This window comes from Dipodomys merriami, unplaced genomic scaffold (assembly GCF_024711535.1).
Source record: "Dipodomys merriami isolate MVZ:Mamm:240054 unplaced genomic scaffold, mDipMer1.0.p SCAF_81, whole genome shotgun sequence".
NCBI classification, from domain to species: domain Eukaryota; kingdom Metazoa; phylum Chordata; class Mammalia; order Rodentia; family Heteromyidae; genus Dipodomys; species Dipodomys merriami.
In genome coordinates this window covers 2,120,265-2,145,650 of record NW_027206413.1, presented here as the reverse complement: position 1 = coordinate 2,145,650, position 25,386 = coordinate 2,120,265, and the positions used below count along the sequence as shown (strand labels likewise).

Sequence of the window (25,386 nt, the reverse complement as noted above, 5' to 3'; positions counted from 1 at the left end):
GGGAGGGGGCTGGGAGTGTCCGTCCCGGGTCTCCCCCTCCCCCGACCCCCCCCACCGACGCCCCCCCACACCTCGCCGCGCCGTCCTTCGCGCCCCCGCCTCTGCAGCCGGCCCCTCAAGCCCAGGCGGCTCCTTTGTGCCAGCCCCGCGCCCGCCCCTTCGGGCCTCAGGCCCCGCCCCCGGGCGGCGGCGATTGGCCGGCCGGGCCGGCCGGGGGCGGGGCCCCGGGGCGCGAAGGCGCGGTATATAGTAAAGGTGGGGCGCGCGCCCTCAGCCTATTCCTCGGCTGGCGGCCGGCGCGCGCGGGTGTGTGCGGGGCCTGCGGTCCGCCGTTCGTGCCTGCCGCTGACAGTCGCGGCCCCCGGCCGGTGTCCGCGGAGGTCGCCGCAGGCGGGGGGAAGGGGTCCGGCACGCGTCCTCGGCGGCGGGTCCGCGAAGCCGCCCCGCTCCCCGCGCACACCCGCACCGCGAGCCCTCCGAGGCGCCGGGCGCGCGGGGCGGACCCCGGGCAGCCCCGGGCGAGCGGCCGCGCGCGCGCCCACCCGTAGGTCGGTGTCTCGGAGCCGCGCAGCCTCGCGGCCGCCCCTCCTCCCCGCGCCGCGCCGCGCCGCGCTCCCCGCCCCGCGCCTCCCGCCCGGCCCCCGCGCCGCGCGTCCGGCACTCGCAGAGCCGCAGCGGCAGCGCGCGGCGCGTCCGGGCTGCGCAGAGCCGAGCGTCGGGCACCGCCAGCCGCCCCGCCGGCGAGGAGGACGCCAGGGCGCCCCGCGCCGCCGCCCCGCCGCAGCCCCGAGCCCCGCCGCTGACCCGCCGCCATGGCCCGCGGAAAAGCCAAGGAGGAGGGCGGCTGGAAGAAATTCATCTGGAACTCGGAGAAGAAGGAGTTCCTCGGCCGGACCGGCGGCAGCTGGTGTAAGTGCGGGTCTGCAGCCGGGCCCCGCTCCTCCGCCGCCGCCGCATCCCCGCGCGGGCTCCGCGGACGGACGGCGCCGCCCTCGCCTCGCCCGGCGCGGGCCCGGGCCCGGGGCGGGGGCGGTGGACGCTGCGGAGCCCGCAGCCCGGCCGCGGCGGGGGGCGCCGGGGCGATCGGGCGCGGGCGGTGCGCACCCCGCCTCCTCCCCGCTCTGCGGATGGATGCTGGGGCCCGGGGTCCCCGACTCGCCCCGGGGGAGGGGGGGCATGGTCCCGGGCGGTAACCCGACCCGCGGCCGGCGGGACGGGGCGGCGGCATCCTCCTCGTAGGCTAAATCCGTACCGCGGACGGGAGGGGCGGGAATCCGGCCCCACTGCGGCATTCCGCGCCGGGCTAGGGTTTCCTCCGGTGACCTTCCCCGGAGTCGGCCCGGCCGGATTCACGTCAGGACTCCGGCCTCGAAGCCTGGCAGCCTCCCCTCGCCCCCCAGCTCCGATCGCCATAGAGGGCCAGGTGGAAGGAAAACTGCAGACGCATCTCCCCCGATGGACGCTGTTTGCGCGGCCTGTGGCCCTCACACGGCCCACGGACATGAGAGACCTGGCCCTGGCGTTCTTTCCTCCCTACACCCGAAGGGTGACATTTTCCTAAAGGTCATTTTGAAGGGCATCCTTGTGGACACATCTATGAGTCGTGACTGCAGAAGGGAGGGATCAGGGAGGGAGGCGGGGAGGGAGGGAGCTCCCCGCCCTGCGCCACTGCCCCCTCTCCCTTCTCAGGTGTCTCCACCACCTCCAGCATCACCACCGCAGTCATGAAGGGAGCCCTGTTAGGGGCCAGAGCAGCATCCTGCTTGGGAGGGTCTGTGGAAACCAGCAGGAGAATGAGTCAGGAAAATAGGGCTTGGCTCACACTTGGAAGTGCAAGAAGCCGAAATATGTTACTGTTTTTTTTTTTTTCATAAGGGGAATAAAGCTGTTTGTAGGGAGTCTTGATTGAAAAATAAAGGGTTAATAATGCATCATATTTCAAGGTTAGTCAAGGTGAAGCCTTATTCCAAGGTATTACTGGGAGAGCATAGGTGTCCCTGAGCCACGGAAAATGTAGTTTTTGAAAGTCATGGCTTTCTATTTCATGTAAAATTTTATTTTATTTTTTGAGAAGGGGGGTGATTGTGAGCTTCCAAAGGCTTATGGTTATAAGGTCTCAGGAATAAAGGCCCTCCCTTGTGTTTTCTTAATGTGGAAGAGAAGACCTGAAGAACTCAAGGGTATGTAGGATGAAGAGCTCCCTGCAAGGGCTGCCCCCTACCAACTCCTTGTAGCTAGAGTGAGGCCTGCTGGCTGCACTGCGGAACCTCCAGGTTAGCTTGGGCTTCTTTCCCTGGTGGTCTGACCCCTGGGGCGTCTCAGGACCAGGCGCTGCATTGATTCTGGGTACATTGTGAAATTTGCCCTCAAGTTGTTTCTGCCTTCATAAATACGTTTCTTTCCTCATTCCAATTTCATGCTTCTTAGAACAATATTTGCTTTAGGGACAAGGCAGTATGGAACACAATTTGCTCTTTCATCTGACATTTAATGGGACAGTACTACAGAGAGAGACAAGCTAGAGAGAGACAGAGACAGTGAGAGAAAGAGTAAATGTTTGCCTCTTTCCAGTCACATCCAGCAGAGTATCGATACACCGATTTACGTAGTGAGTTGGTCATCTAACACGGGCTAAGGTGCCCACAATAGATTAAAAACCCACTTTTTGTTCTGTGCTAATACATCTGCTCCTTCCTAGCAATGTAAGGAAATAGCAGAGCTTGTCTTAGTTAGGGAAAGGGGCAGCAATTGCTGTCTCATTTGGAGTAAACGCCTGCATTCCAGCTCTGGGCTCAACATGCACGATGCCCTTGGGGCGAGGGCAGGATGCCCTTGGCTTGCTTTTGCTTATAGGTAGATTTTTACCAAGATGGACGCAGGAGACTCCAGCCTGGCACCTGCTGGAGAAATCATGGCATGCAAATTATTTTGTGCTTTCTGTCTTTTGATTAGTTAACATAATGCAGGTATTGGTATTTAACAAGATGGGCACGATGCCTTTTTTTCCCCCCATCTACCTATAAATAACCTTTTGAAGGGTAGATTTTTTTTTCCTAACTGAAAACCTCGATAATACTTGTACTTTAAACAAGAGAAAAGAAATTTAAAGGGAAAAATGCCGCTAAAGCTCAGCTCCCCTCAGACATCCTGCACACCCAGGCGTCCACCCTAGCTGTTCAGCTTTTTTTTTTTTTTATACCAGTCTCTGGTGCATGGGTCTCACCCGATGCACACGCTCAGCCCAACCAAGTGACATCACAGCAGTAACTGGGGAGATTTTGTTAATATTTCTGAGCAAAAAAAAAAAAAAGTAAGAGGAAAATTCCTCTTACTCCAGGCAGGGTAGGAAGGTTGTACATGCCTTCAGTTATTCTGCGTGCTTGCAAAATGACTTATTTTTCCTCCACTCTGTGTTAAACTGTACCTTCAATCATGTACCTTCTTAGGCTGTCAGGATTAGGTATCTGGAGTCCAGGAAATGAATAGAAATGTTCCACTTGTTAAAGAGGCCTTGGAGAATAAGCTGAGAGCATTCAGAGGGGCTTAGAAAGGAACAAAATGGGGAAGAAACCATGAATCGGGCCATGGGGGCTGCCTCGCTGACGTGGTACACCAACTCTTCATGCACCTCTTAGGAGCATTCACTGGAAAATTTTCCACATCTCTTGACGTCACAGTCTGCCATTTGACTACTGCTGCTTAGATACCGAATGCAGCACTTAACTCTTGCCCTGCTGGAAGGGAGTGATTCAGTGGGGTGTAGCTTCCCTCTTCCTTACTTTTGCTGTCTTTTTGTGGTTCCCCCCACCCCACCCCCCGTCTTCTTTATGAGTAGAAGACAAAAGGATTATGATTAAGCATTTTGGTGTGGCTTTAGGATGTGCTCTGCTTAACTGCTCTATAGCATAATTGCCCAGAACTATTTGTTCCTGATAGGGAAGTTGGACTTTTAAGCACAGAAAAGGCCATATGGCTAATTTCCACAAGTGTGTACCTCTCCCTCCCTGGCCCCCACCTACCACTTTTTAATACGTTTGTTCTGTGGCTTTTCCCCAAGGACTCTGACATTTACTGCATTTGATCTGGATCTTTTTAGAAATACTCGAAGGCTCTTTGAGGCGGTCATAACCATCCAGGCTGCCCGTTCCCACTTTTGCGTTCACACTGATCTGTTTGGCTGGCACAGAATTGCCCAGCGATGCCTAGTACATCCTGTTACCATACAGCTAATCGGGGAGATAATCCTTGTAAACCAGTAACTGATAGCCTTATTTCAATATATGGGATAGTATTTTTTGGTGGTGGTGGTGGTATGTGTGTGTGAGAGAGAAAGAGAGAGAGATTTTCCTTCCCATTTGCAGCTATTTTAGCAGCCATCCTGTTAACCATGAGAAAATGAAAATGCAGTCTCATCCAGCAGTCATTACTCTGGTGCCAGTCAGAAGCTGAGACAGAAATGTGCCACTCATTTGTACTATAGGATTCTCCCCTACACGTGTCCCCTGAGGAGAAACACATGTCCCTGGTGAAAAGCCAGAGGTAGGCTGATGGTAGAGAGGAGGGCTTCGCTGGGCTTCTTGGCATTCATCGCTCTGTCACCCCTGTCATAGGAATTCTGAAGCATTAGTTGTTTTTTTTGTTTTGGATTTTTTGAAATGGCAGAATCTGAAGTGCAGTGTTTAATGTCAAGGGATAAACAAGCAAAGAATGCACCTCTCTGAGGAGGTGTGATGTCGTATGTTAAACGTGGCAGAGGCACACAAGCATAACTATGGGTTTTTCTTGGTGATCTTGACCATTTTTCTTCTTAAAGAATAAGGCTGTTTCCTCGTGGTCTATTGTAGTTGAACGATTCCCCCGCCTCCAAAGAGTGCGGTTCACTCTGCTCCTGATCAGCATCGGGAAAGGAGGCTCTGGAGAAACAGGCTGCGGAGGAACCTGGAAGAAAGCTCCTTCACCCCCGGGAAGGTCAGGCTTTGATTCTGAGCGTGTGACTACATCACGGCTTTTCGTGTGTGTCTGTTCTCCTTGCAGTTAAGATCCTTCTGTTCTATGTAATATTTTACGGCTGCCTGGCTGGCATTTTCATCGGAACCATCCAAGTGATGCTGCTCACCATCAGTGAACTGAAGCCCACGTACCAGGACCGGGTGGCCCCACCAGGTAAAGACATCCATGTGACTAGCTTCTGTTCTTCCAGAGGTAAAAGGGATGCTACTTTTTCAGTGGACAAGGAACCTGAAAATTGCTCTGTAATAGAGTTTTAAGCGAAGCATAGAAAGAACAATAACTTTACTCTGCCGCAGGCAAATCTGCATGCATCCCCTTGTCCCTAGGGTGACAGACATCTTATTTGCGCAGCTCCGGCGTGAGAGGGAAGGGCCTTGTTCTTCCCCAGCCTGACTCACCAACTGCATGACTGCGAGCTCTTCAGCTCCTGGAAGAGACTCAGTCTCCTTGGCGCTAACGTTCAAGGTCTTGCTGAGAGGGATCATGGCGGGGCCTTTGTCAGCTCCAGTGCAGGTTTTCACCTTCTCGAGGGGCTATGACTCATAAATGCTTCAGAGAATTCTCTTTGGCTCCCATTTTAAAAGGTTAGCTTATTTTTAGAGGTGATTAGAAGCTCTGAGATGGGCCATCTGCTTCAGAGAGAGGAGCCATGATTTCAGAGCTCCGTTCTCCCCCCTTTCCTATTGATTTGCGCTTTGACCTTGAACAGTCTTTGCACTTCATAAAATGTTACCTGTTTGGTGGGTTTTGGTGGGGTTTTTTTGGCCTGTCTTATATATTGACTTTGTGAACCCTCTTTCCAGTTTAGCTGCCCCTATTAGTTTTAAAACCTTAAGTGAACAAAAGATTATCATAGAAATTGCAAGCTGCCCCACGGATCCCTTAGTGCTTGGGTGTTGTGTGAGTCCTGCGCAGCTGTGTTGTGTCCACACCAGTCCCCACACACCTTGGAAGGTGTCTGTCATCACGCCCAGGACCCGGAAAGCCAGCAGCACCGCAACAGTGAATTTACTGTCATTCTTCTCCAAGTCATGGGGGGAGGGAGAAGAAAAACTGAGTAACTTGCACAACTTCTAAGCTTTCGCATTAAAATGCCCTTGAGATGTTGGAGGTGATGTCGACTTGTCCCTTCTCTCTGGGCAGCAGTTGGGTAGCAGCTGTCTGCAGGGGACAGTGGGAAGGCCTTTGCATGGCAGTGAGCCATCCAGAGGGAGCGGGACTGCCTTCTGGAGATGGGTCATGCTGGCTTCTTGTGGGTGTGGGAAAGAAGGAAATCTGCACAATAAGGTGACAAACAGTGTCTAAGTCAAGTAGTTCTTGAGTGTAAGAAGAAGTGTCTCCAGATAAATTTAGGTGGGAGTGGAAGAAGAATGCGTGTAAGTATATAAAGTGACAAACCTGGTTAATAACTGGTAGTTTCCAGCAGCTTTATCCCCCAAAAAGGTGGGTCTGTGGCAAAATTGGACAAGGATTCTGATGGGCAGAGAGATTTAGGGTCTGAAATAAATGTATTACACGGACTTCTGTCATAATAAAGCATGATGTCTCTTTGTCTTTCCGCTTCTGTTAGAATTTTACAGTAGCGTTAGTAATGACGCAAATTTATGTAGACCTTTGGTTTTGCCACTTAAAAGCTATTTTTTATTCATGGTATTATTTTAAAATACTTCTTGTACTCATAGCAAAAATGACTATGAAGTAATTTCCCAAGCAAAAGGGACACTGATTATATAACCTTGGGAGAATCAGCATTTAATAAAACGTTTTCTCCAGACCCTTGAAAAAAGGGAAATTTCACCTTTGAAATTTCACCTCGCTGAAACACCTAACCTAGTAAGTGAGGATTTGCAAATGACATTGCCCATACTGTCTGAGGTATTCAGTCCATCCCAGGTCCCTCTCTCCTTTCTTCCCTCCTCCCTTTCCTCCAGCTCCCCTTCCTAAAAGACAAGGTCTTAGTACCTAAGTTTAGTGTGCTCATAGCAATTGGACTGACCTGACAAACCCTCTCTTCTCCAAAGGAATGCTGGTGGCTCATCTTGGAAACATGCATTCCTGTCCTGTAGTCTGAGTCACAGGCAAGTCTTGAGTCTTCTGCCTGCCCATTTGTCTCTCGTGCTCTCTCCCCTTTCTTACTTATAACCTTGTCTGGAGAGTGTATGCGGACATCCTCCCACCTTTCCTTAGCTTGTGGAGCTTCTGTGTGTCTCTCCTGAGGAACTCGGTGGGTGCTCTTTTTGGAAGTTATGGTAATCTTCAGTGAGGTCTCTGGAGCGCTGGGTGCCAAATGCAGTCAGTCTCTGCACCATTGCTAAGGCCATAACTAGAGCTATCTCATGGCACTTTTTGGAGCAGATGTGTAGAAATTGCATTTGGAGAGTCAATGACAAGTACCTAGACTGCAGAGAAGGGTGGAAGAATATTTTGACAATTTTTGGACTTTAACATAAGGTCTCGAAGCCTCCATTTCAGTGATGGTTAAGAGAAAAGGATTTAATTTTGGATGCATGTCTTTCAAGTATGAACAACAATACTATTTTAAGAAGAAAAGTATTTACGAATGTCATTACGCATTGAATTTGAGGAATGAATACAAAACCGAGCCTGAATGAGTACCCTTTATGCATCAAAATACTGTGTCACTAGATCTCTTCCAAATAACGTGTGTGTGGGTGGCCAAACCCAGCAGTGGTCATTGTGCAGTGCAGTCGAGTCTGTCTGTAATGCTGGATAAGCTTACAGGCCGGATGTGGAAGTCACACAGAACGGACTAAACTACACTACGGAAATGAAATTTAAAGCAGAATAGGTGGTGGATGTAGTGCCCTGGTGCTCAGCAAGGATGATGTTCAGCTCAGAGGTTGCTCCTGCTCCTCCAAGGCCTCATTGCTGTGGGCTATTGGAAGGAGCCTCCTGCTGTGCTGGGGAAGGGTAGGACTAGCGTCACAGCTGAGATGTTAAGACAAATGAAATGACTGTTTTCAGAGCTCAGAAAGGATCACTGCCAATGTCATACTGCCCTAATCTAAACACCAACGCCACCCTGGAAGCCCTAAGGGATTAGGAGTAGGTTCAGAGTAGAGACAAGGAAAAAGCAGGATTTAACAGCTGGACACAGCGCCCATCACTCCAGTACTGCCTAGCCACCCCGGGCCTCCATTTTCTCATCCGTAAAATAGGAGAAATACCCTAAGATGGTACTTAGTAAGGACAAAACGAACGGCATCAGATAAACTGTTGATAGCCGTCTCTTTATCTGTAGCCTCAGCCTTCTACTGGAAGAAGTAGTTTCTTTTTAAATACAGAATTTCCAAACAGAACTTCGTATGACACAGCAAGAATGCTTCCCAAAGTTAAATTTTCATGGAAGCGATAAAAACTTCAGTTTGCCACAAGAAGTGTTTGGGTGATATGGGATTAGAAGACATGTTTGTAAAGAATTCTGTGTGACCCTAAAGGACACTGGGTTTGTTTCATGATCTCTTCCACTAACCTGTGGGCTGTGGTCTAGCGGGACGGCGTGTCCTCCCATGCTGGTGAGCAGCGTCTTGTCTCAGCCCCTTAATGAAGATCTAGGAAGAGACACTTCTAAGCAGTCACACGTGCATTCACTGTGAGGATTCACCAGGCCTTGTCCTTGATTTGACCCTGACGGCCTTGGGGCCTGCCCTGTGGTGTAATGGAAAAAAGTCTTCTTCCCATCTGCTGCTGCCCTTCCTCCACAGAGGCTCCGTTAGCAGTTCCTCAGTGAACTGAAGGTCACTGTGTGTTGATCCCTAGTTGCGGGGATAGTCCCACCTGGCTGGCTTCCCGGTACAAAGGTGTAAGTGTATACTCATTTTGAAAGGGTCATATTCTTAGCACCTTAGTAACCAGAATTGGGCAGAAAGTAGGGTCGGGAAAGACAGCAGACCTCACAGTCCCGGGCAGTGTTTTCAGCTTCATCTTGTCTGTAAAAAAGACTGGTCGGATTTTAAAATCCATGGGAGGAGCTGTTGCAGTGCAAATCAGTGTGCTTAAGTAAAATTGCTGGGATTGCATTCATCTCAGAAAAACTTTTCAGCCTACAGTGTCACATCTGTATCACTCTTACTCAGATTTCAAAGGAGAAACTCTGCCTCCTTATACTGTGGGAGGAATTCTTTCAGGTGTCAATACGGTGTTTTTCTGGTGTTTCAGGTTTCCATGCATTGCTTTGTGATGTCTCAGCTGACACTGCATGCAGGTCTGACTTTCTCACTTTTTCTCCTCCTCCTCTCTTCCTGCCCTCAGATAGATCCTATGTCTGTTCCCAGAGTTTGAGCTGTGGATGAGTGAGTGTTGGCAGAGCTGGCTTCTAGGAGCTACTGCTTAGCCTTTGGTTTGGTAAAAGGATTAGGGAGGAAGACGCTGACTGCAGCAACTCACCTACCCATGTAGCTCTTTATTTCCAGAGTATGACAATTCTTGGGTGTGTCGCAAGCCTAAAGATGAACATTAAGTTGTTCTTAGAGTCACAGCAAAGTGAGGCTCACTCTGTGTGCTCATTTGAAGATCTCTCTTCGCAGAGATCCCTCTGCAGGAACAGGTAACAAAGTCATGCAGATGCTGATAAAATCCTAAGCTGAGTTTGTAAAGATGCATTTAAGGATTTGATGGCGGCACTGATCCAAGAAAAGGACCACAGTGGGGAGGCTGGTAGTGGGAAAGGTATTAGCCCCACACTTCACTTCTACTGTCCTGAAATCTGGCAGGTAGGACTGGTTGCTCTTGAATAATCTAAGGATTTTAGGCTAGTAATCTTGTGACATACGGGCCCACCTGATTCAGAAAGGACTGGAGGAGCTGGGGGAGATGAAAGGGAATTAGGGATGGATTATCCAATGGCTTCTAACCAGGAATGCTCCTCTTTTCCCACACAAGTACATGACTATATCTCATCAAATGTCCCTATCTTACTTCAAGCTGTTAGTACCTAGCAAATAGTATGTGCTGAATTTAGACAAGTCACATATACTCTTACGTTCTTGTTTGACCTTGAGCAAAAAAGCACAATCAGTACGAAACACTAAGATGTATGTCTTTTCCCTTTATAAAAATGGTGAAGTGGCACACTTCCTGTACTGGGGTAAGTACGTGAAGACCTATCAAAATATGAACATAATGCCCCTCCAACATTGTAAGTACTTACAGCGGGAGGGGGTACAGCATGCATGCTGGTATTGGGATTTGAACTCTGGGCCTTCTGCTCTTGCTTAGTTTTATCCATTCAAGGCCTGGTGCTGTACCACTTGAGGCATACCTCCACTTCTAGCTTTTTGCTAATTAATTGGAGATAAGATTCTCAGAGGTTTTTCTGCCTTGGCTGTTTGAAGGTCATCAGATCTCAGCCTTCTGATTAACTAGGATTTTAGGTACCTGGCTGTATTTTTTTAAGAGAGTATTTTTCATTTGATTATCCCAAAATGAATATACAATTAAAAAAAAATACTTCTCCAAAAATGGAAAAGGGTCTACAGCTAGAGTTTGTGGCATTTAACGCAGATGGGAGGAAAATTTCTGTAAACCAAGGATTGTTGCAAACACCGAAGTAGGCTGTGGAGCAGTGAAACAGTTCTAAGACTTTTCTCAGACTCTGCGGTCTGAGCTGGATACAGAGGTGACCCTGCCAGCAGGCAGGGAGATGAATTTCTGGCCAGTCCAGGCAACGGGGTCACAGGATGACCCAAAGGCAGAGGTGAGTCCAAGGCCCTGGTTTCCAGGCACAGAACTTGTCTTCCCCTTTCCATACTCTTTGCGTTAGGTAAGTTGATACTAGTTCACGGAGGTAAAGAAACAAAATTGAGTGCTACCTTAAGTTCTACAAAAAGGGAAAGTGTGTATATATATGTGTGTGAGAGAGAGAGAGAATGCGTGTGAACGATCCCTTTCCCAGTTTACACTCTTTTCAGGCCATCCTCAGACTTTCCTCTGCAGCCTCTGGCCTGCACTGGCTAATGCGCTGCTCCAGCCTCCCCGTGCCAGGCTCACAGGTGTGCACCACCGTGCTGGCCTTTGGAAACCACCGTCTACTTCTTGACTCTTTTTTTTTTTTTTTTTGCTGGTCATGGAGCTTGAACTCTGGGCCTGGGCACTGTTCTGAGCTCTTCAGCTCAAGGCTAGCACTTTACCACTTGAGCCATAGCACCCACTTCCAGCTTTTTCTGTGTATGTGGTACTGAGGAATCGAACCCAGGGCCTCATGCATGCAAGGCAAGCACTCTACCACTGAGCCACCTTCCCAGCCCTTCTTGACTCTTTTCATCAGTGCCGGGGTTTGAACTCAGGGCCTAACTCGCGTGGTTAACAATCTGTCACTTGACGGTTGGGCCACAGCTTCACCCTGGCTTTTTGCTGGGTATTTTGGAGATGGAGAGTTGTTTTTTTTCTTTTTGGCCTGGGCTGGCTTCAGCTGTGATCCTCCTGAGTAGAGGAGGACGGGTGTGAGCCAACAAACATTCCCAGGCTGCTTTTCAACTCGTAAGGATAATGTATGGGAGACAGGTGGTGAGGGTGGATGGTGTGCATGGTTACATTGGAAGCATTTACTTCCTGTGCTCTTAGTCACCTGCTTACCCCCAGCAGGTTTCTATGGAAAAATGATGCCTGTTGAGCTGTTCAGTGTATTTGGCTACTGACTCATCAGATGTATTAAGTGACAAGTACAGCTGGGCTTTGGGATTTACTAGAGTAACTGCTACAAGGCTAAAATGGCTGCCTAAATACTTCCACAAACCGATTGAGACATTAGAATCTTGCTAAGTTATAAACCTATTTGGAAACAACATACTTCTTGGGAAATTTTTTTCTTTTATCCTTACTTTCCCTATCTTTTTCTTGTCATTCACCATCTTGTTCTGAACATTATTACTGGAGCCGAAAGATGAAGTTGGGAAAGCTTCCCATCTGCTCTTCAGAGATGGGAGGTTTGGGAGGCCGGGAGGCCAGTGTGTCTCCAAACAGCAAACGTAGTCCTTATTGAAAACCAAATATGAAAATTGTATTTGCTCAAGTTGTTGACTTTATTGAATAATGATCCGTAGTTTAAGGCAGATGGTTCAGTTGGGGCAAAGCTGTATAAAACTTGGCTTGGTTAATTCAAGTTTAGAAGACCGATGAGGCAAAAGATGAGATCTGTTTCCTGGAGTTCAGTTTGAAAGCAAGCCAGCGATTGGTCGTTCGGTTATCTTTGGCCTGTAGATGTTACCACTGCAAACAAAGGTCACCCTTGTTGAGATGCCTTGCATCTTTTCTCATCTGTGGTACATCCTGAGAGTACGGGATCTGGTAGGAAAACAAGTGACGGGGACTTGAGGAAGCGAGGTAGGACCTGCTGCCGCTGGGGGTCTCACTTGGGGAACTGAGTCAGAGAGCTGCCTGAGCCGGCCCGGCTCCCTTCCCGTAGTCAGATAAAAGCACCGTAAATGGTTTGAAGGGTTTGAACATTATTCAGAAGGCCCTTCCTCTGCTTCTTGTATCTGACTTGTTTTAGAAAATTACTTCTGTGAAGTGTTCTCCTACTGATTTGGTGAAGATCTCGTCAGAGATCTTTGCCAGCTGAGCTCTGAACTCCGAGCTGACTTCTGAGCGCTGAGCTCTGCTACCTCCTAGAAAGAGAAAGTCTCAGGCCCTCAAGCCCCGGATGAAGTCAAGACAGGCAACAGAGAGCAGATGGTAAACTGAGAGATGGACCGGGACTGTGAAGGAGAGTTCTTTGAAACCTACCCCAGGGAGGTCATGGAACCTTAAATAAGGTGGCCTCCTGGATATCTTCGGGCGTGAGATGAGCAGTTAGCAGATGGCTGTGTAGTGGGGTTCCCCAGGCCTACTCTCATGCAGCCTCTCGGGTCACTTCCCCTGGTGAACCTGCATCTCGCACTGGCTGTGTCTTTTGCTAGCGTTTTGGTTTTTGTTGCATCATTGGTTCTGCTGCCAGAATACAGCTTACATTGCTGTTTGTGATCACACTGAAGGTCGGGAGAGGCTGCTCCTGGTTTCCGTCATTTCATTTTGTCTTCACCTCAGGTCTGGAACGCGGAGCAGCCCCATGCACACAGGTCTTCTCTGTTTCTGCCAGAGCACTTCGCAGGCGTTTGCCTGCCATCTGTCCGGCCTGCCCAGTGGCCTCCAGGGCGTGGCTCATGACTCGGAGCTGCAGAGAGAACTTGCATCTTCCTGAGGAGTGAGGGGCCTCTGGCTGTGGACCCCCTGCCTCTCCTCCCGGGCCAGGCCAGGCCAGGCCTCTTACTGAAATGGCTGTCTATGACTCAAACCAGGAAGGAGTCTTCCTAGCTGTCTTCCTATCTTCTCCCTGGCTATTCAGAGCACGCGTCTGCCTTCGCTCTGTTTACCTTCTCTTCCCGGCTGCCTAATCACTCACTACAGTGCTTCCTCACGGTTAGAATGCCACTTGCAACAATCATTAGAAGATTGTTCAGGCTATCTTTAAGTTGCTTGAGTATGAAATTTTTTCTGTGGCTTATAAGATTTTTCTTTCCTAATTGTACAACTGTGGTAGTGTTTAAACAAGATTTTTGTTAAAGAGCAGAGAAGCAAATTCTGTGACTTCTGTTTCGTTTCCATCTCTGTTGGCAGCTGTCATTGCAGGCATTCCTCTAGTTTCCTAGCTCCCTTTTGAGATTTCTTGAAAATTCCTAGTGAATGTTTCCTGCGTTCCGAGCCAGCCGATGGTATCCTTTTGATACAGTTCTGATGTCACTCCTGAAGCTTCGCCCTGCTCTCCACTTCAGGTTCATTGTCTGTCCCCACCCTTTCCGCTCCGCACTGTGTGAGTAAAGATTACCACCATTTATTCCGGCTCTCACTGAAACCTGGTGTTCAAGCCCCACGAACAGTGCTGCGGAATAGTAATACACTCAACTTACGTCCATTTTAATCATGCTCTTGTCTCCTTCGCTGTTGCTGTTCGTATATTCTAATTCCCTAGAGTGGTAGTTGGAAACGGAGGGTGCTTCAGGCCCTCTTCAGGCCTGTTCAAGAGATTCTCCAAGTCCAACCTTAGAGATGGTGGTTAGTGTGCCGTGGGGGCTGTGTGTGGAGTCGCTCCCCTGGCCTGCCAGGGAATGCCGTGGAAGACACGGCAAAGCTATGAACAAGTAGTTGGAATGATGCAACACTTTTCAGACCGAACCCGCAGAGGTGGAGGTAGCCGTTGAAAGCATGAGATACCTGGTTCAAGTCCAATTTCAGATAACAGTGTCCTTACTAAAAAAAATGATTGGTTGTTCATGTGAAATTGGAATTTAGTCAGGCATCTGGTACTCGGGGGTAGAAGACCACTGACCGTCCAGCTGTGCCCCGATGTGTGGCATGCAGAGGCTTTGGGACATGGAAACGTTGGGTAGACCCACTGTAGACATAATCTGAATTTTACCCTGACTGGTGCCGATGTGCTTCTTTGGACTGGGAACTGGATGTATATTCCCAATTCCCCGTTGACTCTAAAAGAGGTTTCTGTGGTGTAGTGTTGAGTCCCGAGTTTGTGATGGGAATAACCTTACTGACAGGAACGCGGAGGTGCCTGACAGCTCGCTGTGGAATGGAAGCCACCCGTGCACAGTGCTAGCTGGCGATGCCTGGTTTTCAAATGGGCGCCTGTAAAGGTACTAGAAGAGTGCCTTGCCATTTTGGAAATCTGGCTCTACCACTTTCTGTAAGACCTTGGGCAGTGAGTGGTGTTTTCATTCATAAAATGCAAGGAAATTGAATAGCATGAGGTCTTAAGGCTACGTCCTTATACTTGTTACTTAAATCATTACAGGATTGATTTTGAAAGGGAGGCAAGAATCTAACCTTCTTAGCCAGGTAAATTTAGCATAGTATGCTTGTGCCGGAGAATCTAACACGTCTTGATTGACTTTGTACTAATGACTTTTTGTGTCTTTTTAATTCTTCCCGGTCTAGGATTAACACAGATTCCTCAGATCCAAAAGACTGAAATTTCCTTTTATCCTAACAATCCCAAGAGCTATGAGGCATATGTGCTGAACATAATTAGGTTCCTGGAAAAATACAGAGATACGGCCCAGAAGGATGACATGATTTTCGAGGACTGTGGTAGTAAGTAAACTCACTGTACATGCTTGTGCTTAGTTATTTTTTTCTTTTTTCTAATTCTTATTTCTCATTTCTACTGAGTTTGAGAGAAAGTCTCAAAATAGTTCAGTAGTTACTGAATTCTGATCACATTCAGAAGGTAATTTTAAAAAATAAGAAATGCAAGGAAAGAATGTAGCTTCAAGTACTGCAGTTTCTGAATTTGAAAGGTATGGTACTTTAAAATTTAGAATTTATAAAATTCTTAAAAATCTTATACTGTAGCAATTAAAAAGACCCAAATGATAACCAGGGCAAATCATTTCACAGGAGGACTAAATTGAGACATTTTACCATTTAGGAGAAAAGAATAGTAATTTAAGAAATCATGTATTACAATGAGATTATTCATAAAATATAGAATATTATTAATAGTATACATCAAATATATACTGAAAATGTCTGCTATTTTTCTTTAGGATACTTTGTTTGTTTTTTTTGTCGGTCATGGGGCTTGAACTCCGGGCCTGGGCGCTGTCCCTCAGCTCTTCAGCTCAAGGCGAGCGCTCTACCACTTGAGCTACAGCGCCACTTCCGGTTTTCTGGTGGTTTATTGGAGATAGGAGTCTCACGGTCTCCCCTGCCCGGGCTGGCTTTGAACCGCGATCCTCAGATCTCAGCCTCCTGAGTAGCTAGGATTACAGGCGTGAGCCACCAGCGCCCGGCTAGGATACTTTGAATTCTGTATTCATTTAGTCTTCCTATGGCTTTTATATGTGAATTAAAAATAACAGCAAAATTTTCAGTTTGATAAATGCTTATAACAAAATATGAACTCACAGCTTTCAAAGGCCAAATTCTTATTTCTCTTCCCTCCTTTGCTATTTAACATGATAATCGGGGCATAGCTCCACAGAAACTTCAGGCCAAAAACTTCATTGGAAACCTTGTTGACAATCTTTAACATTTTTATTTCAACTACAGTTTTCCTGTTACTGAGCTAAGCCAATGTTGGCCTATAGAAATGCTGCTGCTTAGAAAGGAGGATCCAGTTTCCTTTCTATCCTCTAAATAGCTGCTCAATCCATTATTTACAGGAAGAGATATTGCCAGAGACCAAATACATGTTCATCAAGAAGTACCACACACCTTCCATGTGGGGTCATATACTACCTATTGCCTTTGGTAGAGTATCATTTTTCACCTTCTGCAGAGATGAGAGACAGCTTGGTGGAAATCCTTGCTTAGTTTGGAAGATGCATTAATGAGTAGCACTGTCATAAGAAATTGTGGCAAGAAAAAAAAATTGTGAAAGGTTCCTTTTGCTGTCCTTCAGTGTCTAGAAAACTGTGGGACAGTATAAAAATGATGTTTGTATTTTTAGGTATGCCCAGTGAACCCAAAGAACGAGGAGACTTCAATCACGAACGTGGAGAGCGGAAGGTGTGCAGATTCAAGCTTGACTGGTTGGGAAATTGCTCTGGACAAAATGATGACACTTTTGGCTACAAAGAGGGTAAACCCTGCATCATCATAAAGCTCAACCGAGTTCTGGGCTTCAAACCTAAGGCAAGTGATATTTTACACTGCAAAACTTAGATGAGCCATTCACATTTTTTATTCAAGTACTTACTTGACATGAAACATAATACAAGGGAGTTTTAAAGTATATTCACTGCCAGTTTTGGATCCTAATCAGCAGCATACCACTATTGTGTACTTCAGGATAGCATATCTACCTAAAGTTAGGTAGATACCTTGTGAAGTTGCAGAACTTCTGTGATTTGATTTAGGCAAAATCAAATTTTGAAGTGAGTACTGAAGGCCTGTTCTTAGTACTTCTGCTAGGTATCTAGGTAATAGTTTGTATCTCATGTAAATTCTTTAAGAGCAAAATAGAAAATGATATTTAAAAATATTTTTAAAAAGTACTGTCTAGTAATCTGAAAAGATATTTTTCCCTGAATAATGATTTCATTGTAAAAGTAGAAATTGAACGCCATCTTGGCCTAATGTTTTCGATAACCATATTGGCAAGTGGATATTACTTGAAGTCACAGAAACATTGCCAGTGGCTGCTCCTTGGCATTTTGTGAGAATTTATTGATTTTTTTTTTTTAGAGAAGAGATATTATTGGTATCGTCTCTGCTTTTGAAAAATGGATTGTTTCATTCTCTTCCCCAGATCATGAATTAACAGTGCTGTTCTTCTCCCTAGCTGTTACAGGGCCTTGCCCTTACTATATAATTTTAAATTCTGATAGGGATTGACTGCCATCCACTATGTTATGTGAAATACACTATGTCATTTCTGGAATCTGGTTCCCTGAATCTTTGATACACAAAGGTGTACCAAAGCTCCTTCGTTGCAGCAGTGGTTGTCTGACTGGCTTTGTGGATAGTTTGCAGGAATTGGTGTCCCCATCAGCAGAATTTTAATCTTTTTCCCACTTAGGCTGGGATATCATGTTAGAAATAAAATGATGAGAACCATCACACCATGACTGCTTTTGATATTCGTAGTTAGTGAATGCTCCATCAAGATCGATAAAAAGGAAGACTGCAGCTGATCTGTTCTGAATCCTTTGTTTCAGATACTCATCAAGGACTTAGTGATACTCATACCACACAGAGGCAAAGCTAGCTTATTATGATTTATGTCTTCCTACATCTGGATAGTCTATTAAGTGATGAATTGAGTCTTTGTGATTTTCCCTTCTATTTGGTCTCTGCTTGATTATCCCTTTCCACTCCTAATTAGCACTCTCACCCAAATTCTAACTACTTTGTTACTGGAATTGCTTTTATCAGCATCTCGCTTGGTATACCTGTTTCCCCATTGTCTGAGAATGGATTCTCCAACATTAAACATGCATCATACTTCTGAGGTTGATTTGAACCCAAGAATGGAAGAGAGAAGGCTCTGTGTTTTATGATGGCAGTAATTTTCACACTCTGAGGCCGTGCCACCTTCACTTGCTGGTACATGTTAGAGTTTCCCACAGAAACCATCCTTAGATGTCAATATTCCTTCCTCTCAATTCCTGGATGATATTGAAGAAAAAAAAAAAGGAAAGCCAATTTGAAGAAGTCATTCTTGAGAAAAAAAATAAATGGTATTATTCATTCATGGCTTAAGTTTGTAAAACAGAAATGTTAATCTTCTCAAGTAAATAATCTTCACAATCACTCCTTGCTAGTGTCTTTTTGATTAACATTTAGTTCTGGCCTCCATAGCAGCTTAATTGTGGTGCTAACAAAACCTGGACACTTATTTTCAACAAACTCACAGACTCTTCCTAGATTGGCTAGAAGAGTCACTCATTTTACACTCGAGGTGTGTTTTATTATTTCTGTTCATTTAGCATGACCAGTGTTGGTTTGGGCCATAAGCAAGTTTCACTTTTCAGAAACTAAAAAATGTTTATTTCCATCTTACTGACCAATGTGGGTTTTATTTCTAGCCTCCTAAGAATGAGTCTTTGGAGAATTACCCAGTGATGAAATACAATCCAAACGTCCTGCCTGTTCAGTGCACTGGCAAGGTAAAGACGCATTTGGGGTTATTGAGGTTGGGTTGGAGACTGGAGGAGGAAGGGGGGGAGGAGGAGGAGGAAGAGGAGGAAGAGGAGGAGGAGGAGGAGGGAGGAGGGGGAGAAAGAGGAGGAGGAGGAGGAGGAGGAGGAGTGAATGAATGAGCTCCCCTCAGGCTAAAGTTTTCATATATGATGCATGAACACTGCTTTCAGAAATCAGTCTCATTGCACCAAGTCATACCAGGTAAAACTTCTTGAAAGGACGGAGAGATCTAGTGAGAATAAAGTTGCATGTTGCTTTCTCCGTTGACATAAGAAACTCATTTATCTGAATATAATCCATCAACATGATGGTTTATAGACCCGAAAGGTGAGCTAGCTAGTATTTAAGGTTGATTTTTTGTTTTAATGAATAATGTCACCTAAGATGTGTTATGGGTTTCTCTTTTAAAAATAGTGAGATTGAGGTAAGAATTGACACATCTTCCCGCTAGACCTAAAACCAGGTACTCCAATTATTAAGAGAGAAGGCAATTAAAAGAGAACCCCAAACAGTGCTGTTTGATGCTGGTTGGTACCAAAAAGGGACATGGGCATAAGACATGGGAGGCGAACAGATAAACCTATTCACTGGAATCATACCCACTGGGGCGTCACTGGGAGGTGCTCTCAGTGATGGCCTTGGTCCTAGGAGGCGGTGCTGGCTTAGAGAAATGCTTACCTGTCTTTGCCTAGGTTTCCCAACTTGGACAGAGAATCCTCTCCTTCTATGAGAGCGGTTGTGGGTTAGACTGGGTAGCTGGTCTTTCGGCGGTGGCAGACACCCACCCCCAGATCTTCCCTTGCTTGATATTCCCCTACTCCCGAGACCGCAGACTGTGCCGTGACCCATTAAAACTGCATTTCACTCTGTGTTTTAGCGCGATGAAGACAAGGAGAAAGTGGGAAACATTGAATATTTTGGACTGGGCGGCTATGCTGGCTTTCCTCTGCAGTACTACCCCTACTACGGCAAACTCCTGCAGCCCAAGTACCTGCAGCCCCTGCTGGCCGTGCAGTTCACCAACCTCACCCTGGACACAGAGGTCCGCATTGAGTGTAAGGCCTATGGTGAGAACATCGGGTACAGTGAGAAAGACCGCTTCCAGGGACGCTTCGATGTAAAAATCGAGGTTAAGAGCTGATCACAAGCACAGACCTTTCCCACTAGCCATTTAATAAGTTAAAAAGATACAGAAACCTACTAGTCTTGAACAAACTGTCATACATATGGGACCTACACTTAATCTATACGCTTTACACTAGCTTTCTGCATTTAATAGGTTAGAATGTAAATTTAAAGTGTAGCAATAGCAACAAAATATTTATTCTACTGTAAATGACAAAAGAAAAATAAAAATTGAGCCTTGGGACGTGCCCATTTTTACTGTAAATTATGATTCCATAACTGACTTGTAGTAAGCAGTGTTTCTGGCCCCTAAGTATTGCTGCCTTGTGTATTTTATTTAGTGTACAGTACTCTAGGTGCATACTCCGGTCATTTTTCAAGCCATGTTTTATCATATCTGTTTTCTACTTTATGTGAGCAAGGTTTGCTGTCCAAGGTGTAAATATTCAATGGGAATAAAACTGGCATGGTCCTTTTTTTTGTTTTGTTTTTGGTTTGACTTTTTCAGAGATAATGGCCCATCAAATGAGCATTTTTAACACACTCCGTAGTCTTTACCTGTGGCGTTAGGTCTTTATTTTTCTTTTTTCCTGGGGCTGGGGAGGGGGTGGGCTGTCATGGGGGAACTGCCCTTAAAATTTTAAGTGACACTACAGAAAAACACAGAAAGGTGATGGGTTGTGTCGTGCTTTGCACTGAATGCTGTGCTGACATCTCGCTTGTCCTCCACTGTGTTCTGAAGCTAGGTCTGAGATTGGGATTTCCCCATCACTTTGGCTAGTGACGGGATAATTAATTTGCTTTGTACATTTTCTTTTCCTTTCTTCCTTTCTCTGAGGCATCACATGCTGGTGCTGTGTCTTTATGAATGTTTTAACCATTTTCATGGTGGAAGAATTTTATATTTATGCAGTTGTACAATTTTATTTTTTTCTGCAAGAAAAAGTGTAATGTATGAAATAAACCAAAGTCACTTGTTTGAAAATAAATCTTTATTTTGAACTTTATAAAAAGCAATGCAGTACCCCATAGACTGGTGTTAAATGTTGTCTACAGTGCAAATCCATGTTCTAACATATGTAATAATTGCCAGGAGTACAGTGCTCTTGTTGATCTTGTATCAGTCAGGTTGAAACAATGGACAATAAAAGAATGAACACACTCCTCACGCGCGTGATCCGCTGTTGTCTACGTGCTCCGGTCTGTGACTTCTTTGCTTTTTGCGCCGCTAATTATCCAAGATCTTGAAGAAATATTGAACCTGAAAGACAAGCACACGATCTTAACTGGCTCACACACAGCTGTGGCTGCGTGTCCACTTGTCACAGTCAAGAGGCTGGTAAGGAATCTGGCTGTGGGAATAAGAATCAAAGCTCCCCCTCCTCTCCCAAGGAGATAGATAACACATAGACTCACTAACTTCTACTTGGAAGTTCCATTTTAGAAATATTTTGCAGTGTGGTGGTTTGCTTTGTGGGTGTCTCATGAGCTGTACATAGAGCAAAGCTGTTAGCAGTACGCTTAAAACCCTGGTCAGGGTGCGGAGCTCGAGGGAAGAGTGCAGCATGGCGCTCACGCGCTGGCACTGGCGACCGGGAACTACACAACTCCGGGTGGAGATGGGAGGGAGCGACGGGGAGAGAGAGAGGGAACAGAAGACACTGGAGCACAGGAAATGCACTCAGTACCCGACTTGTATTGTAATCGTAATCCCTCTGTGTATCACCTTTTCAATAAATTTTTAAAAAAACTGAAAAACATGGTTAGGTTCGAGGTCCAGTAAACTTAAAAAGGTTCATATCTGGCTTTTGTTCAGTGTTGTGTCTAAGTCCTTATTTAATAGTATTAATAAGAAATTAGCCTTGTAAAAGACATTTCCAAGTATAATTGAAACTCAGTATTTACCTCCTGCTAGCCAACATGGGAATGCCCACATTTAAACTGGTGCGCATAAAATGGAAAACCTTCACCAGGCCTCTACAGTCACAGTTCACGTAAATGGGTCTGACTTCAGGTCAGTGGTGAGGAGGCATTTCCGTGGGAAGTGGCTCTGACAGCACAGCTCATTCTGAAATCTGGCTGTTTTATTTCCCACGCAAAATCTCTGCTTATACACAGTCAGTTTCCCACTCCTGTTTGTTTTTCTCAAATACGTCCCAGGCCAAGTGTGATAGCTGTAATCCCACCACTTGGGAAGCTTGAAGTCGAGACCAACTTCGGCTACAAAACAAGCTCTTTTTATAAAAAAGAAAAAAAAAATGCCTCTAGAAACTGCTCCACAGCAGCAAATTGTGTGAGGATAAATTAATAGCAGAGGTCTAGTGACACTGTTTAACAAAGCAACAGAAGGCCATGGTAGGAAATGGCAGATGTGCCTCACTTGTACGTAGGCATTTCTCCTCAGCGGGGAAATGGCAACAATACCCTTACCTGAAACTGGGTTTCTCAAAAGGTGCATTTCTATTTTATGGAACTAGAAGCCCTCACTCTTATAATAAGAAACCTTGTGTGCACACACGGGTTCTTTGCCTGTTACCTCCAAACTCCTCTCCAAACCTTGCTTCCCACAACCTCTACACACTCTGCTAACCACTTCCCATTCATGACCCTTGGGACTGTGTCAGGTGTGGGCATCTCGGGAATATAGTCTGCATTTCCTCTTTCACTATGTGCCTGCACTGCCAGCTTCACTTCCTGCCACTAGCACGAGATCTCGTGTACAAAGTGAAGCAGCTAGCACTCTAATGTTAAATGCGTGCATAGCTCAGGCATTCTTGCTTTTATACACTTATCATTTCATTTTTCATATCCATTTATTGCAACATTTGTTAATTGGCACGTTCTTTAGGTACATGGGAAACGCACCCTACCTCACCACGGGTGTTTTTTCTTTTACTTAACCGTTATTGTAAAGGCAATGTACAGAATGCTTACAGTTACGTAAGTCAGGTAATGAGTACATTTCTTTTTGGACAATGTCACCCCTTCCCTTGCTCTCCCAGTTTTTCCCTCCCGTTCCAACCCACTACTGCATTATGATTTCTGGGAGAGAAATAAATGCCTTCATGGAGAGCAGTGGGTGGATTTAAAGAAAAACAGTGAAAACAAAGTATCAGGTGCTACTTAAATATGATAAACAGGAAAGGGAGAGATACCCAACTAAACCTGAGGACTCTGCTTAAAAGTGTTAACACCAACAGAAGCCTGTTGGGGCAAACTTTAATTTAAACCTTATCTGCTCTAGAAAAGCAACCGCCCTCTCTGGGCAGGCCCCACGGGGCACCAGAGGGAACTGTTCCAGCTCCACACTGCCAACATTATCTGATCAGAGACACAGCCCAGTTACCTGTATCTTTCCAAAGCTCAACCATAACCCAGACTCCTGGACTGTGAAAGGATTAGTAACACTTCTATAACTATATAGTTGGCCTGTGGTAGAGAACCATGTGAAGTTACCTTGAAACTTCCCAGAGCATTTCAACAAGTTAGTTGAGTCGAAATTTTGTTTTCTAGTTCTTTGACTTCCTTTCCTTTGTAAGAGAACACTTTTACCTGTAGTCCCCTGGGCTGTACACAGGGAAAGATCACCACGCAAACAACCCTGTTACCATTCTTCAAATTTATGGTCCTAATTGGTATTATATCCTAGCCAGTAAAAAAAACAGGATTGTGTCACAGTTCATGATTTTATTCTGTGTTTTCCTCCAACATATTTCAAGCACTTTTCCTTCTGAAAGATTAAATATTTTAAGGTACTGATCAATTAACTAGAATCTAGCCTTAAAAAAAAATCACCATTGGGGGCTGGGAAGGTGGCTCAGTGGTAGAGCGCTTGCCTTGCAGGCATGAGGCCCTGGGTTCATTTCCTCAGCACCACATAAGCAAAAAGAAAAAAGCTGGAAGTGGCACTGTGGCTCAAGTGGTAGAGTGCTAGCCTTGAGCTGAAGAGCTGAGGGATAGCGCCCAGGCCCAGAGTTCAGGCCCCACGACCGGACCCAAAAAAATCACCATTGAAACCTATACTCTAAAAGGCCCACATTCTAACAAAACCATAACAACTATCTCCAGCATACCATACCACAAAGCTTTTTATAAACAAGGATTTTATATAAAAGCCGGAATCTTACAGGTAACCTGTACAAGGCTAGTGAAAGAAAAGTGTGTGTGTGTGTGTGTGTGTGTGTGTGTGTGTGTGTGCAAGCGCGCGCGCGCACACGCTGTGTGGCTTGAACTCAGGGCCTGGGTGCTACCCTGAGCTTTTGTGCTCAAGTTTAGTGCTTGACTACTTTGAGTGGTTAATTGGAGATAAAGAGTCTCACAGAGATTTTTCTGCCGAGGCTGGCTTTGAACTATGATCTCAGCCTCCTGAGTAACTAGTATTATAGGCATGAGCCCCACCACCTGGCATGAAACACTAGGTGTTGGCTCTCCATAGACCAGGTCGGTGGTGACATGGGGTGATGAGAAAGCCAGCCACAGTGCTTGATAAAATCACTGTGAGGCCTGTTTTTTGGCTTAAGTGCTTAAAAGGATCAAATACTTCATTTATGGGGGTGAAACATCTCATTAATTGTGCACATGGCCTTTAGTGTTCATGACTTTTACAGAAATTCAGTTACTAAAATAGCTAATAGGAATATGGAAGGTTCTGGAGGAATGGTCTATAGGACCCAATCCTCTGGATAAGTTCCAGGGTTCTAAAATTTAGGGCTGGGGTGGGGGAGGGGTTTCTAATGAGCTTCCAAGTGGCTGACACTTGTTCATTTAGAGAATTTAACTACTCCACTGTTGATGGAGTTTCAGCAACAGAATAGAATATGTGTACTTGTGCTATTAAATACAGTGGATTCCCAGATACAAATCGAATCCAAATTTGACTGTGGTCCAATTTTTATTAGTTTTTCAATAATATGATACTGAACCTTGAATACCTGTATTTCTAATAAAGGACCAACTTGCAGCTCAGGGAGATGGCTTTATATGCCCACTGTGATGTTTTTGCTGTCACATGCTTAGATTCCTATGTTTCATTTAACAGTCTACTGTCACTGTCTTGAAATTAATGTAAATTTTGAAAAACATCATATTTTGATTCTGCACCAGGGCTACTTCACTACAGATGTCCTGCTAGCTGGACAGCAAATACAGTTGAAGGAGCTGTGTTTAAGCAACGAGATCTGGGCATCAGTGGCTTGTGCCTACAGTCCTAGCTACTCAGGAGGTGGGAATGTGAATGAGTACAGCCAATGCGGAAAAGATTATAGAGATCTCTTAAACTAGAACTCTAAGAAATATGTAACCAAAAGAAATGGAACCAATATGTTCAAGAGCTATCTGCACTTCCTTGTTTATTCACAATGGTTGAGAAATAGAGGCTTTATTAAGTGTCTATCCACTCATCAGTGGATAATGAAAATATGATGTATATATAGTCAGAAGATATTTAATTTTTGCAAGTTTTTCTTCTTGGTGGTACTGGGTTTGAACTGGTGGGGCCTGGTGCTGGCTGGTTAGATGTGCTATCACTTGAGTGACTCTACCAGTCAGTAAATCTTTCCCTTCGGGGTTTCACAAGAAGAACTTGGTTAAACGGAGGCA

The 25,386-nt window shown here is 45.8% G+C and overlaps 2 protein-coding genes across 6 annotated transcripts in view; one reads left to right on the top strand and one right to left on the bottom strand.

Moving 5' to 3' along the window:
- The first annotated feature begins 664 nt into the window (after nucleotides 1–664).
- LOC138819688 (sodium/potassium-transporting ATPase subunit beta-1) lies at nucleotides 665–20,956 on the top strand. The gene is made up of 6 exons (XM_070011191.1): nucleotides 665–909; nucleotides 5,035–5,163; nucleotides 14,953–15,108; nucleotides 16,469–16,653; nucleotides 18,549–18,629; nucleotides 19,541–20,956. Exons 1-6 carry the CDS (start codon nucleotides 813–815, stop codon nucleotides 19,802–19,804), a joined length of 912 nt encoding a protein of 303 aa, XP_069867292.1. The 5' UTR covers nucleotides 665–812; the 3' UTR covers nucleotides 19,805–20,956.
- LOC138819687 (nucleoside diphosphate kinase homolog 7) overlaps nucleotides 20,598–25,386 on the bottom strand; it is a 101,364-nt gene continuing 96,575 nt past the window's right edge. For all 5 annotated transcript variants that reach the window (XM_070011188.1, XM_070011190.1, XM_070011186.1 and 2 more), the window contains one exon: nucleotides 20,598–21,049. In XM_070011188.1, the coding sequence (XP_069867289.1) occupies nucleotides 21,017–21,049 (33 nt within the window). In that variant the 3' untranslated portion in view covers nucleotides 20,598–21,016. The remainder of the gene's footprint in view (nucleotides 21,050–25,386) is intronic.